At 40.2% G+C, this 16,486-nt stretch overlaps 1 protein-coding gene across 3 annotated transcripts in view; it reads right to left on the reverse strand.

The window, feature by feature from the left end:
• The window catches only part of IBTK (inhibitor of Bruton tyrosine kinase), a 52,908-nt gene extending 43,587 nt beyond the window's left edge, over positions 1-9,321 (reverse strand). For all 3 annotated transcript variants that reach the window (XM_079326790.1, XM_079326791.1, XM_079326789.1), the window contains exons 1-2: positions 9,070-9,321; positions 943-1,610 (exon numbers count right to left, since the gene is read on the reverse strand). In XM_079326790.1, the coding sequence (XP_079182916.1) occupies positions 943-1,266 (324 nt within the window). In that variant the 5' untranslated portion in view covers positions 1,267-1,610; positions 9,070-9,321. The remainder of the gene's footprint in view (positions 1-942; positions 1,611-9,069) is intronic.
• Between the last annotated feature and the right edge of the window lie 7,165 nt (positions 9,322-16,486).

Genomic DNA, 16,486 nt, shown 5'->3' on the forward strand with positions numbered 1-16,486 from the left:
TTTCTAGAGAACAGAATCATATGTACAATGCTTATAAAAACATCTGCTTTTTCCAAGTTTAATTAAAACTTCCCCACTCTGTAAGGGAACAGAACACAAATATTTAACAGTTATTAGGCCTTCAAGAATTAAAAACTAACAGATCCACCATCTTTCTGTTTAAAGTCTGGTAGAAAGCAGAGTTATATCTACAAATGGCTAGTCACTATAATTTTAAAAGACTGTACTCAAAATGAAAAATTCTCTGCTTTAAAAGGTTTGCTTTTAAACCACCCTGAACCACAAATATTTCATTTTCTCACATAGGTAAAGAGACCCTGAATAGCTCAAACAAACATCTCTTCCCTTTGCTGTACTTGCAAAAGCAGGAACAGAAGGAAGAACAATCAAAAATATATACAACTTGCAGAGTGGATGGGAAGAAACAGCAATTGTAAGAAAGGAATAAGGGGGACTGAGCAAAAGCCCTGGTTTAAAATATTAATGCAAAGGAGATTCACTTAATAGAATACTCCATATCTTGAATTGTTTATCTGTTAAATGTAAGATTAATTTCTTATTATAATTCTATTTAATTTTCCCTTCTTTTATGTTCTCTAACATCAACTGATACAATTACTGCAGGTTCTATTTTCAGAGTATCTTTAGTCTGATCATTCTCTATTTTTAAGAACCTGAGCTTGATATCATCCACACAAACAAATCTTCAACAAGTCCAAAATTAATTAGGGATCCTTACTCAGCTCTGATTTCTGCATGGGCAAAGGCAGACATCTGTATGAACAGACAGAACCTTCCAGTAAATCAATGCACTGCCATCTAAACACAGTATTAAGACAAGCCTCGAAAGGCATTCAGTTAAGTTTCAAAACACTTTTACATAAGCAATACAACTCTAAAAATTGTAGATGCCAAGGGAAACTACAGTTGCAAATCACTCACCTTCAGTAATGACAAAACACAATCAATGTATCCATAAAATATACTTCTGTGCAAAGCTGTCCATCCAGACTCTTTGTCTTTTGCCAAGAGATCCACTCCTTTGGTCTCAGCCAACCAGTCCAGCACGCCTTTTTTGCCACAAGATGAAGCAAGGTGTATAACATTTCTACCAAAGGCATCTTTGATAGTTGCAGCATTGTAGCAATAAGAAGAGAGAAAGGCCTTGATCTGACCTTCACTTCCTCTGGTAACTACAGAAATAACATCCAAAGCATGCTGTAGAGATCGACACTTTGAAGTGCACTCTGGCATGTAAGAATTCATCTTCACTTCTCAAGCTGCTCTTCTCCTTAAGGGGAACAACCCTTAAGTGTATCAAGGCACTCCAAATCAGTACACAACACAGTGCCTTAGAAAAATTGCAATTCCAAGGATGTAAATCCGAGTTTATTGAGCTGCCATTAGAAATCTTTGTACTGTTATGTTTGGCACTTGATCCAAATAAATATTTATAAATATATATTTTTAGAAGTCTTATTTCACCATCTTATATAACAAATATTCTTGTCCATAGAAAATTCCAAAAGTAAACTACCTCTAGTGTGCAGAGGGGGATTCCCCCTCCACACTACCTTATTCTTCTAAAACTCCATAATTGCAAGGGAGACCTGAAAGAGAGCAAAGCAGAACAGATTAGTAAACAAGAGCATTTTCTCCCTGCAACTCTATTGATCTAACTGCATATCAAACTAACAAGTACAGGACAAGACAATGTGACAAGGGCTGACTGACCTGCCCCATGCCATCTGAGCTTATACTCAGACATTCAGTCAAATTAAAAAAGCATTACTCCCTTCCCCACCCCAGACTCCAAAAGCACCTCCTACCTTTCTTTAAACACAAGGTAAACTAGATCCAAAAAAGTCTGCTTTCCCAACCTCAGAGTCCTCAGGAACCTGACTGTTTAATGTCCAATCGTATCATTACTTTATGATCAGAAAGTAAGAACTGAACTAAAACACTGTGTGTGGGGAAAAACCATCCACCAAAAAATCCCCTCACCTGCTGAGCACACCATGGCTAACAGAGGCATTGCAAGTAACATGGTAGTAAGGAGGGACCACCAGTCTTCACAGCCTACTAAAAGGATCATGTCCCACTTTCTCTTCCCTGGCACAAATGCCCACCTATGTCCCTACTAATTCTAATCTGCAGAACCAACAGGAAGGCTCCTCTCCACCGCTCCCAGAGTTCCTCACAAAGGTGGGATGGAGGATGGCATCAGAGCAAATAAAAGCAGCTTGTACAAGAGATATGAATTGAGGCTGGTAGCACTCATGCAGGGCTAAGGTCTAAAGCTCCTGAAACAGGCAAGATGAAATGAAAGTCGAAGTTGGAAGGGGTAAGGGAGACAGAAGAAGGAAAAGGAAGCAAAAATAAGAATTCTTCATGAAAATATATTTCCAGTCTGGGGCATACAGCAGTTCTGCTTAGCTGTGCATACTTATCTTTAGCATATACATCTTTCTCTGGCATCCCTTTTCTCAAAGATAAAAGAGGCCTGACAGAAGCAGCCACCTAGCCTATGAAATATCTGCAGTTATAGTCAGAAGTGTCACAAGAAGCACAGACTGCAGTATAAAAATCACACACAAACTCAGAAAACAGAAAAAGTGAACTACATACATCCCTACATATATCACTAATTTATTATGACTCCCAAAAAATCACACTTCAGTCTTCCACATATGTTTCAAACTGAGTGAAACAGTATTCAGTACATGGTTTTGTTCATTGTGCAAAATGTAATTTAAAGTTGTTCTACCCACAAGTAAACTATTCCAAGAGAAACTGAACAATGCCATCCTGAAAGCTAAAGAAATAAAACTAAAAATGTTAACAAACTCTCAAAGCGGGGAATCGGGGGAGAAGGGGGGATAAGACAGGAACATACACCAAAAAAAAAATCAACAAAACAAACACAACTCCCCCATCCTGCTCAGCTTAGCAGTCATTATAAATGTTCACACCCTACTGCCTGACCCCTAACTTCATCAAAAAGGTTGATCTTGGCTTCCATTGCTTTTCAGACACTGAATGTATAACCATATTTTCTTAATATCTTTATTTGCAAAGACACGTCATTTTGTTTGGAAAAGAGAAATCCCAGTCCTTCTCCTGTTTTAAGAAACAAAGCTGCAAGCAATCAGTTTAGCACAAACATTAGTAAAGGAATCTAAACTTTCATGAAAAAAAAAAAAAAAATCCAGTGCAGAGTATTCATTTAATATCTCGTACCAAAGCCTTCAACAATTACTTTTCCACCTCATTCAGAAGGGCTACAATATTCAGAATGCAAATCTATAGAGCAGAAGTTGTTCAGTGTATATCTTGAAAACAAGCTCAAAGAACACGCAAATAAAGAAGAAATAATAATTTTTATTCACTACAATGTAGACCCTCATCCCTGATCAGGGGCAGTACTCAGAAGTCTTTCCAAGACTAGAAATGACCACAACTGTTCAGCTTAGATTCGTCACCGCAAGCTTCAGCTCACTCTACAGGGCATTTTCCAAGCAACTTACAAACTTCTGCAGCAACACAAATTTATCATATATGTGTGTGGACTTTTGTCCTCTGACCTCTCAATCTTCAGACTATAAAGAGAAGTAAATCACTGTAAACAGGTTTGGAAAAAAGCTCTGATTTCAAGAACACAGTCTGACTTGTTGGTCTAATAAATCAAAGGGTAACTATTAGCACACTCAGACTGCCAGCACATCAAACACCCTTCTAAAAATAATAATTAAAAATAACACTAAACAAAACACTCCAAAAAAAAAAAAAAAAAACAAAAAACCTACAAAAAACCAAACATTTCAAGATCCACAGGAAAAATTTATCATGTTTCACCAATATGACATCAGGCAATAGAATTATGTTGTGAAAGAAGTAAAAATTTTATGCATGCCTTGGAAAGCACATCTTAAATATAGCTCATTGTTTAAATATTACTATTAGTTTTACAAAAGAAAATAAAGGTAAAGACAAAAAGAACATTAAGAAAAATCACTCAAGGGAGACATAAGGTTGACTAATCTGTTAAACTGGTATGAAATGGCACCACCACCCAAGAAAGCATTCCTGCTGTCTCCTGTGCCATACCTTCCTTTGTGGAGATCCACACCTATCTAAGACACTGAATTGCATGAGAAAATGATCCAGAAGAAAGCAAATCCTGAGACTTGTGCCATTACAAGAAAGGAACAGAGAGGCCAGATAAAAATTTACTGAAGGCACCCGAGCTCCAGCCCATCAAACACAAAAATAATGTGAATAACAAATGAAACACTAAGAGAATAAAAAGTCTGCTAGTAAACAGAAATGCAAATCTGCCTATCACACACTAGCTCCATCACAGTGACATTTACTGCAGCTATGTGAAACCTGACTCTGCTGAATTATTTCTTTATAAGTCATTCCAACCCAGCCTTTCTTTACTGTAAACATTACAAAAGTAGATACTATATTAGTATATTGATATATACACCTTGAGCTCAAGACAGAAGGCTGTAGATCAAGTTTTTCCTCTCCACAATTAAGGCTGTCACACTGGTAACAAACACTGTCACATTATAACAAAATCTGAAAAAGGGTGATAATTAGCTCTGACTGTTACACAAAGGAAGTCCTTAAGAGAAACCTCAAAACTTCCAAATTGTGAATCGATGAGCAGGTCTGTGTGAAAACCCTTCTGCTATTAAATGTTTATTTCTAGTATACAGAGACCCAACTGAACAGTGAGCACCTAAAACAAGCACAAAACATGAAGCATCAGCATTTTTTAAACTTTGAATTAAGATTATCTAGAATATGATTATGTCTTTTATTTGCACTTATTTCTGTAGGCTTCTCAGCACAAATCACATCCATGTTATATTATATATGTCTTTTTAATGTTGTAATTATTTAAAGACATAAAAAGCTAAATAAGGCTGGTTTTTTAACACTTTTATAATACAGTAGGCATTATTTGGAATTCAAGTAATTTTTAAAAACTGATTCCTAGATAAAATTAGAGAATAAAGTCACAAAATATGAAGGAATTAAAGCAGTCTTCAGAGTATCCCAAAGACATTTTATTTCAGCAGCAAGTGGGTTTCTAACCCTCAGAGACAGGAGCTATTTATTATACATTTACACAGCCTAGGAAAATTTAAAAGACTGAAACCAATTTGGAAGCAATCCTTCAGTAGCAAGAAAGTGTTTGTGGTACCTTGCCTTCTGCAAGTGGGTAGCTAGAGCTGTCTCACTCAGCTCTCCCCCTCAGAGAATGCAAAGCACCACTGCACTAGAGCTGTCAGACACCCTCCAAGAAGGAGTGTGTCAGATGTGTCATCTGACCCTATGGAGGCAGAACTCCTACAGCTGAAAAAGCAGCTCTCTACCTACTGCAGTTGACTTAAAAAATCTGCTTCTCACAAGGAGTCACTACAAAAATCAAAGCTGTCACACCTCTCCTGAATACGAAGTGAACAAAGATTCTACAAATACCTTTGTGACTAAGGATGATGCTGATAGATTTCATCTCCAGCAAACAGCAGGCAAAAAATCTCAACATTTGGGAAAAGCAAACAGAGTTGGCAGAAACCTCCCACTGTGAAGTTCCAGAAACTTCTCTCTGTATCATATTTGCTATCAACACATTCCCAATTTTCTCTTTTTCCAGAAAGCAATTTCACAGAGATTGTGTGCACTTGGCTCAGAGGCACAAGGAAATAAGAACCAACCCACACCTCATTTTGGTGAGACAGTGTCAATATATGTTTTTGGCATCCAGTCTGATCTGATACCAGAACTCCCATCTCTGGTCCTTCTGATTGTTCCAGATGAACCCCTATACTCAGGTATTAGAGCTACCAAAACCTGGCTAACATGGATGTGGACACTGGTACCAAGATAGTGGCTGGTAGCTGCTGTTGTGCTGTTTTTCATTGAATACAGACCTTATGGTCTTACTTGGAAGTGACAGAGAATACAGAAGAGATTCAGCTACTCAGAATTCAGTACCACTCAAAGACAGATTGCTGGGTTTGCACCTTCAATGTGCATTGCATTAAAGTAACTCAATTGTCACATTAGTCACATGGCCTTGAAACCCATCCTTGGGCTGCTTTTCTAAAAACATTTCTCAAGACCTTAAAATTGGCAAAACTTCATTCCATTCACTGCTTTTCTGTCAGGGTTTATTAGTTTATTTTTTCAGTGTTACTAATTTTACTAAATACCAGTCATATCTAAAATCCACATGATGAAAAATTACCTAGCTCCCCTAATTTGGGTCTCCTAAAACAGAACTAAGCAATGGTTTCTATTTTTCATATGAAAGAAGCCTAGAGCTCTCCTTGTCAATCCTAACACCCTTCCCTAAAAAAAAAATTAAAAATAGTATGGTTTTTCTGAAGGTATTAAATTAATTTTCCTTTCCTTTTGATAATAAGTTGCTAAGTGAAGTGAGAGATGACTGGCAACACAACACATTTCAGGATGGTTAAGTCCATCCTTATAAGGGTATTGCAATATCTTAAATATTTCCAGTGTGGAATGGAAGGGTGTTGTTTTTTAAACAAGCATGCTGACATTTCTCCACGTTGGTCCATTCACATTTGTTTCATAACATCACAAAAGACCTGTAACCATAACAGCACAGAAATCCTGAAAATATTTGTACTCAAAGCAAACTTCACTACACAGACTATTTGATTAGTAAGCTAATAAAAAAAGGCTTACAGAAATTAAGCCATGGGAATTTGCTGTCATGTTACCACTTTTCCAGGACTTTCTGATGACTGTATTCTTACCTAAAGGCAACTTTCACTAACACATATTAAAGTAACGGTTTAGAATCTGACAAAAGTGACTAGAAAATTGAGTCTCTGTAGTAATATACTAGGCTCAGCACTGGCATTTAGGAAGATATCCTCAAAGAAATACCTATGAATTCCTATATAAACAAAGCAAGCACACCTTTCAGGTAGAGGTAGCACATTGTCCTAGCCTTTAAAGAACAGTTAGACTATTAATTCCTGCTCAGATTACATATCCACAGATACTTTAATCTGTTCAGAAATTCCTTGTGCATTTGTTGAAGAATGACCAAAATATCATACTTTCCAACCCCTTGAAGACAAAATGTATTTTATGGGAAGAAAGTGATTGATTGTACAAGGAAAAAGAGGTAAATATAAGTTATGCAGTAGCTTACTAGTTTAGCAGCCTGAAATTCCAAGGGAGAGACCTTTACAAAAGCAGCTTCTTCTTACTATATAGCAGGAGCATTGAGACAAAAAAAAAAGGGTTCTGCACTCCTCACTGCACAAAATATCAGTCCTGCTTCCAGTTCAGACAGCAAGTTTTAAGAGAAGCAAGTAAGTAAAGAAAAATTTTGGAAAGAGCCACTAGGATTCAGAATGTTCATGGAACAACTTGTGAGTACAAGCAAATAGGATTTCTTTTCTCCTTCAGCTGCAGCTTCTGCAGACCACCAGAGCCTTTGAATAAAGTGTCAGTTACACAAAAAAGAAACATCAAAACTCCAGTCCCTTTTACTCCTGACAGTGGACAAAGCAGTCATTCATTCAAATGCCAGAAAAGACTCAGATTATATGTCAGGATGGATTTTCAAATGACAAACTGAATGCACACAAGGCTCTGAAAGCAGATTAGACAACAAGCAAACCACTCAAGTTATAAATAAATGGGACCAGTCCAGAAGTAAAGCTATGAAGGAAAACCAACTTGCTTTGAAAGACACACACTTCACCATGCCCACTATGCCCCTCGGGCCACGGCAGATCCAAGCTGCTTCGTTTACTGGGATGGGGCCTCCGTGGCACCACTGGGCACAGGTACACCCCAGCACAAGTGACCTTTAGAGGCTCTCTCCAGATTTTCTGTAACTTTGTCCTTCACAGTGACAACAGCATAATCCTTATCAGAACGAGACATTCAGGAATCCAACAACCCCAATTCAGTTATTCCTAGCTGAGGTAAGCAGCACTGCCAATTAAAGGGTGATACATCTGTCAAAAAAAGACCAAAGTACCATTGGTAGCTAAATTCAGCTACAAACGTCAGAGCACATCTATTAGCTGGGAATCATTGTACATAAACAGTAAACTGTGAAATACTGTGCTGGACTTATCCAGATATACTCAGGACTACTTATGTTTAATAACTTCATATTGTTTTAAAAAATTAAAACAAAGTGGTATAGACAAAAGTTCAGTGAGTGCAGATACAGTCGCTTTCATAATCCACCAAGATCTTGGTATAGGCTTTACTAAACAGATAATGCTAAAGGGAAGCTAAACATAAGAAACCACATGTGTGCACTAGAATTTTACCATACTTCAAAATATATCCGAAAAATCCATCAAGGACTTTTCCATCTTGGGAAAAAGTGACATTTTTGAATTAACTGTGAACCTTTTGCATAGTTTTATTTTAGACTACCTACACCAGATGTTGGTGGGCGATTACTACTTTTTGTAAACCACAAACTGTGACCAGCTTCCACGAAGACAGACAGCTACACTGACCACGCAACCAAAACATGAGTTGTATTTCGCCTAGGAAGACTGCAGGGAAGTATCCTTTTAAGATAACTACGAGACCTCGGCTCTCCAGTGCTTACGGTGCTGGTCTAATCCGGCAGCACTATGAGCTGCTACCAAAAACAGACAAGAAGGCGAGAAATCCACAGCTAAGGAAACACAGCAAACGGCTTCTGCCAGTATCAGGGAAGAGGAAGGTGTGAAGTGTTTCAGGGAGCCAGAGAGAGGCCAGGGGCAGGCAGAGGGGCAAGGGGCCATTCTGACTCCCACTATACGCGTCCATGTAGCCGAGGAGCGACGAGCGACACAAGAGACTTAGTGACACAGCCGGCCGAGCCACGAAGCCGGTCCCCTCCCATTCTACGTGGCCGGTTTCCCATTCACCCTCCCTGGCTGCCTTGCCCGGAGCTCTCCCCATTCCTTCAGCCGCCCACCGCCGCCGTCCCGACCCCTCCGACAGGACCCGTCTTCCGAGCGGCTCCCCCGCCGGCCGCACCGGCCCGCCCCTCACCAGTCGCTAGATGAATGGACTCGGGCGGGCAGGGCGGGACGCGCGCTGGGCAGCGCGGGGGCTCATCCTCAGTGACTCCGGGGCAGGGCCAGGCTAAGGCTGCAGCTGCTACCGCGACAGCTCCGCCGGCGACAGCGACGGCGACAGGCGGGGCCCGCGGCTCTCAGCGGGGCGCACCGACAGCGGCCGCCGCACCCACGAAGAAGCGAAGCGCCGATTGGCTGCGGCGCCGCCGCACCTCTCGTGCTGATTGGCTGCGGCTGCCGTCTGGGCCCCGCCCCTCACGGCCGGGCCCGGATTGACTGACAGGCGGGGTCGGGGGGCGAGGGGCGGGGCTGGGGCGGGGCCGTGGCGCTGCAGGGGTTAAAGCAAGATGGCCGCGGTGCGGGTTGGGGTATCGCTCCTTGGGTTGGGCAGGGGACGGGGCTGGAGCTATCGGGAGAGCTGAGGGGCCTACTCCTGGCAGTCGTGACGGGACAAGCACCGTGTCTTGCTGCGAAGGAGAGGGTGGGTTTGTGATAAGGTAACGCCTCCCTCCTGGAGGAATCAAAAGCAAATAGTGAAATACCCAGCGTGTAGGTCCCCTCAAAGTAATGGAGAGAAAGCATTGGAAAGACTGTGTCTATCAGACTGTGTTAAACCACAGCAGTTTCTCTCTCTGACAGAGCAAGTGGTCTAATGGATCAGACACAGTTTGATTTTTGGCGAGCTTTTGACCCGTCGCGGGGCGGTCGATGCCGGTGTGTGCTCAGGGATTTGCGCACCTGCTCCTGTGGCTGCCTGCGCCTGGCTCCCTGAGGGCTCCGTGCTGCTGGGTCAGTACCTTTTTGTACATCACCAATGTCTTGGGTGATGCAATAGCAGGCACAGATTACAAATTAATCTGGAACAGGATTAGGGTGTACTGTTTAAGGGCAGGAAGCTGAACCCAAGACAAGCAGTACCCGGAGTAAAATACAGGGTAAAACAAACACATATCACCTTAAAAAAAATACATAATGATATATTGTTATTAATGGCCAAAGTTCATATGTGTTCTTAAAGCCACAGTATTATCCCATGGGGTGTCAGCATTGTGACCTTGAAACACCCTAGCTATCTTTAAAACCACAAAACAGTTGACAGAAAAGTTATGCATGTTCTTGAGCAGCAGTTCAATTAGGGAAAGATTCAGGATGAACTGTATATAGGTGACTCTCAAGCATTTTTACCCATGCATCTGACTCAGTTAATGTGAACTATACAATCTTCTCTCTGATCTTCTCTGTATGAATGTTTAGTTGGCCAGCAGTCATTCACCACTGTAACTAAACCTGCAATTTATTTATGCATTGTTTTCCCAGTGATAGTTTCTTATTGCTTCAGTCACAAATAAAGGTCAGAGGTGGCCTTGCTCCAAGTCTGCTGCCAGCTGGCCTGAGAACAGAAATGACCATCTGGGGAGATAAAGAGGTCCAAATACAGCTGAAGTCAGTTGTAAGCAATGGTTTGTTGCATAATAACAAATCCAAGTGAATAGCCTGGACAGACTTTGGAGCAGCAAAGAGCATGGTGGAAAGATGAAGAAGCTTAAAGTAGAATAATGTCTAAGATTCTATATGAAAAAGATGATTGCTGGAAGCTGGAGTGCCCCTCAGGTCTTTCATAATAAATGCTACTGTAAAGAATAAAAAACTGCAGCAAGGGACACAGAAAAGTGGGAAAATATCAGTCATCAATGGGACCTGATAGAGTCCAAGTCAGACAAAACCTTGACAGAATAACCAAAGGCTTTTAGCAATGGTTTTCTATGTAAGAGTTTTATCCTCTTTGCAGGACTTATAATATATTCATGGAAAAATAAGATATTAACTTCTTCACCTGTTGTTTATTGTTTAGGTTTTTCTCATTGACCCCACTTACAGGTCAGTAATAAAAATTCCTGCTGTCTTGTACTGCCTCTGCAAAAGCAGCAGCAAACTAATGAATACCATTCACAGAAGCAGGATGCTACAGCTTGATTTACAGAGCTATGTTGAGGTGCTAAAGTAATATTGTAAAACAAAAGTAGCTCAAACAGGGTAACTTGAGCCTCTCTTTAAATTACTTGTTTTGGTTTGGGGTTTTCTACTGTGGAAAATTACAAGACTGTTGCATAAAAATGTCCTATTTTAAGTCTTTTGGAAAAAATTGCAGGATGTGGAGATGAAAAGCCAGCAACAAGTCAGAGTATTTTTAATTGGGTAGTCCAACAGCCAGATTTGTAAGTTCCTGACACACGTAGCATGTGTCTGCCAATAAAGAACTGTTCATCTGGCTTTTCTCAGTCTGTGATGAAAAGATCTGAATTATCAGAAATAAACATAGGAAAAAATATGTCTCTAACTGCTGTTGTTACTTTTTATAGAAGCTCTAGACTTTAATCCATAAAAAAGAAAACAAGAGCTACACTTAAAAAGGAAAACCAGTATACTTAGCCAGCTTCAGAATTTGAGGAGGAGCATTGATTTTGAGCAACTTACCTAGCCTACAGAGTGTATTTTTGTCTTAATATGCTTCTCAATTCATTGACTGTTGAAGAATTACAGATTGACTGTGCTCTAAATATGTATACTTATTTAAGGTTAGGGGAGATAAATCTAGACTATAGGGAGGACATTACCCCCTTAGGCAGCTTTCTGGTGACCTATTAGTCTTATCCATCCATCCATCCATCCATCCATCCATCCATCCATCCATCCATCCACCCACCCACCCACCCATCCATCCAGTGTAGTTGGCACCAGACTTAGGCTACTGGAGGAATTAGAAGAGAAGGTAAAAGTGACAGGAAGGAAAAAAAAAAAAAGAACTTTGTGTTTTATTTTATCTAAAATTGATCCTGAATGTTGGAGGGGGGAGGGGGGGGGAAGGTGATTATTTTTTAAGTCAGTAATCAAAAAGTTCAGTCTATATATCAAAAATGACAATGATTATTTTTTTCCTTTTCAGCTATACTAAATGTCAAGTGACAGATTTTCACCTTCACATATCTATTTATGTGCCTTAGCTGGTCTGATTATTACCAGTATCCTCTGGAGCCTTGAGTAATAACTGTTATTGGCAGCAGTAATACTCGGCTGAAGAAAAAATTAATCAGTTCCAGACTTAACTCCTGGTACTAAATAAGTTTCTCATGACCCTTCTCTTTAATGAACTTGGAAAAAAAAAAAAAAAGATTATAAAATGCTAGACTATTTGTATTACAGAACTAATAAAGCAAAATTCAATGTAACACCTCTTAAAAGGGAAAGCTTTCAAAAAAGGTGTCTCCACATTTATTAAAACTATGTGCATCTTGCTTTAACAAAGCTTATCCTCTTACTCAAACAGACGGGGTCATTACATTCCTAATGTATAACATTCTAAGAAAAGTGTGGAGAAGTCCAAGGATCAGCATGAAAATTACAATGGGATGAATATGGGCTTCCCAACCTGATCAATCTACTTGAGAGTAGATTGAAGTAGGAAATAGAGATGTGGTGAGCACCCAGGAGCTTTCTCTCAGTAAACTGTGGCTCCAGCAAAGCAGGTTCTTCATCTTCCATGACTGGGAACACTCCCATGTAGCTGTGCCATGTCTGAAACTCCAATATACTCCTCTTTGGCCTGCAAAATTTCCAGCTAATTAGACCTTGGGAGCCTCTCTGATGACCAAGGTAGATTTTCTGTTATTGTAGAAGTTCTGATGCACAGAGAGGATAGTTTTTTATCAGTGATAAGAGGTGTGTGTGGTAATAATGCATTGTCTCACATTTATTCAGAATTCTCATATTTTTAAAAAACGTTTTGTAAAATCCTGTTATAAGGGCCTACCATACATGAAACAAAAATTATATTGGCATCCCACAGGTGCTAAAAGAACTTTTGTGGGACCTGGTAAAGGGACAGTTACTAGAATAGAATCTTCAATAAAATCAGAGATTGCAGTACATGTAAAGTTATTGTAGTATTATTTGTTGTGATGTGAAATATTTTGCAGAAGAGAATGATTTTAAACAAAATGATTGTTGGGCTTTTTTTATTCTGGGGAAAGTTTATTGTAGAAGTGCAGCAAAAAAAAGCAATTTGTGGCCAGTCTTTCCTGCATCATGCTTATCTTCCTGAATAGGAGCAAGGCTGGAGATTATTTCAGAGCATCAACATCCTGTGGAGAGGAGAGATGGATGAAAAGACAAGAGAGTTGAGGACATTCTCTTGGGCTTCATATGGACTTTCCAGTGCAAGTCTCAGAGTCTACAGCCATGGCAAATAACACTGTTGGTCTTTGGCAACCTCACAGAGAGGGAAGAGGAAAGACTAAGAGATAAAGAACAGCTAAGAGAAAAAGAGGATCTCTTTCTATCTCCTGAACCTGTGGGAGCAGAGAGAAACTCCCTTTCTTGCCTTATTCCAATGACGGAAGAAAAAGATTTTTTTAAAAATAATTTGTAAAGACTAGGTGAACATCCAGTTTATGGTGCAGCTGATTTTCTGTCCATTTCAATCCCGCATGCAGCTTTGGTGGTGCTATCCCTGACACCCACTCTGGCACTGAACCCCAGGTATAGTGGCTGGGCTGTCAGTAGGATCCTGCTGTGCTCAGTCTGGGTGCAGAGGGAGACTGGAATTGTCTTGCTCCATCTGCATGCCCAGGGATGCCAGGAGCAGCTGGAAGCACCACTCATGTCCATCCCTGTAGCAACTCACCACTGTTGGGGAAGGTGATGGCTCTCAGTAGCAGAGCATTAAATAGTGTGTTGGCAAAGATAGCCTGGCTTTCCTTCCATCACCTCCAGACGTGTCTCCTCTGACCTTACCTTACTTCTTTTTAGGTTTTTAGTCATAAAATGCTCTCTTGATATGAGAGTGATACATAAAAAACCTCAAGAGAGTAAAATCTCCACAGCTGGAGACACACCTTTGCACTTACCTTACAGTGCCATCTACAGTCGAAAAAGTCTTGTGACACTCAGATGCCACTGAAGTGTTGATCAGTTAGCAGGCAATTCTGCAACAAAAATTGTGGCACCTCAGTTTTCTTTGCAAGTTGAGCTTGTGGAGTGCAGGCTCAGAACTCGAGGCATTTCTCTTGACCTAGTTTCAGCTGTGCCAGTGGCTTGCTAAGTATTGCATCAGACAGTGAGAAGAATATTCATTCTTCCTCTCTCCCACCATGGTCTGTCTCCAATCTAATAAGCATCTCTACTGGGACTTCTGAAAACAGGAACTTAACTTTTCTGTTTTAAATTGTCCCTTGTATGAAACTGTTTGTGATCACTGACTCTTCAGCCAAACAAAATCAGGAGTGGAATGGGTTGGAAGAAACCAAAGGTCATCTCATTCCAATCTCATCATGAGCAGGGACGCCTTCCACTGGACCGGATTGCTCAGAGCCCTGGCCTTGGACACTTCCAGGGATGGGACATCCACAGCTTCTCTGGGCAACCTGTTCCAGGGCCTCTTTACACTCCCATAAATTATTTCTTCCTATTGTCTACTCTCAGGTTGAAGGCATTTGCCCTTGTCCTGTCACTACGTGCCCTTGTAAACAGTCTCTCTTTCTTTCGGGCTCTCTTTAGGTACTGGAGGGATATAGAAGGTGGGATGTAAATAGGACTCTCTAAAGTAGGTTGAAACCTATGAATGAGAAGCTGTATAAGAAACACTAAATATTTCAATACCTAAAATTTGAGATTCAGTTTTGTTTTAGTGTGTGATGAAAGTGCAAATGAAGATAGAAGTAAAATTATACAATGGGTGATTAGAGCCTCCTTTTTCCACAATTTTTAAAACATATAGAAGAGTTTGGGTTGGAAGAGACCTTAAACATAATTTCACTGCAGCCCCCTGCCATATACAGGGACACCTTCCACTAAACCAGGTCAACCCTTATCCAGCCTGTTTAGTTCCAAACAGTTCCAGGGATGGGGCATTCACAGCTTCTCAGAGTGACTTGTTCAGTGCCTCACCATCCTCACAGTGAAACATTTCTTCCTAATACCTAATCTAAACCTACACTCTTTTGGTTTGAAACCATTAGATTTTGTTCTATCACTCGGTGATAATCACTTTCCATCTTTCTCTTAGGCCTCTTAGGTGCTACAAAGCTACTATAAGTCTTCTTGGAGCTTTCTCTTCTCCAGGCTGAACAGCCCAAACTCTCCCTGCTTGTATTCTAGAACAGGTGCCCCACACCTCTGACTGTCTTCGTGGCTCTCCTCTGGACTCACTCCAAGAGGTCCAATATATGCCAAATTGCAGGGGGGAAAGTACACAAAAACTGAAAACATTCATTATTCTTCTCACAGATAACTCCAACCTACCAAGCTATCATTTATCATTTATCATGTAAATAATCACATATACATACATTGTATTTCACACAGAATATGTATAGAATTTTTTTCCGATTAACACCTCCAAGGAATTTTTTGGTTAGTAGTTTTCAACATTAAATTTAGCAACTTTGATATAAATGATTGAGTTTCTGCTAAGGATTTGAATAGCAGAAATTAAGCAGCAGCATTTCTATGAATTGCCATGCAATAAGCATAAATAATTTCTATTGTTTGTTTTGGTTTCACAGAGGATGCACAAGATTTGATGGATTCCATACAACATGCTGATTTCTAAGTTTTAATAAAGTAATCCCAAATTAGATTTAATTGTTTCTGATGAGTTTTAAATTTTGTTTATTTCCAGGTATGAAATAGGTTTCTGTCTCCTCCTCTAGCATTGATTATGCAGTGTGAACATTCAGTACAACACTGCAGGTACAAAGGGGTGTTTTACTAGTACTGTAGCCGAAAAGGTTAATGTCTGTGAGACAGCATGGATTGTACAAAAATACTAAAAAAAACACTCAACTCTCTCCTGCTTTCTTTCCCAAATTAACAGTAAATTCAACTACCTGGCTCCATGCCCTGGCACTAGAATCTCCAAAAATGGGAGTCCAAGTAATGCCATTGTAGTGTATTTCACTGCACTCACAGTTGTATCTCATTTTTGTAAAAGTTTGCTCTCAAGAATCAAGCCAGCTCCTATCCTTACATTAATTCTAAACACTTCAGTGCTGGGCAGCCTTTCTGACTGGGAAGGTACATCTCATGTCCCAGATCATGGATCAAAGTGATGATCCACATCTTCGTGTTAGTAGGCTGGAGTTTTACCATGTAGTAGACACACCCAAGTACAGTAGCACAAACATAAATAAAGTGAAGCTATTTAGAAACAGGAGGGTGAAAAGTGATTTTTTTACTCCTTTTCTATTTAAGTACTCGGGTGATTCAATAGTTCCTGTTAGCTCTGCTGGGACATTCTTCTGCAGCTTCCCAGCACAAATTCGTAGACCTTACACTCATGTGGTTTGACTTTCTGTGTCAGTCTAGCTTAAATACTTCCTCAAAAGATACCAATC

The sequence above is a fragment of the Erithacus rubecula genome, assembly GCF_903797595.1.
Source record: "Erithacus rubecula genome assembly, chromosome: 2".
NCBI lineage: Eukaryota > Metazoa > Chordata > Aves > Passeriformes > Muscicapidae > Erithacus > Erithacus rubecula.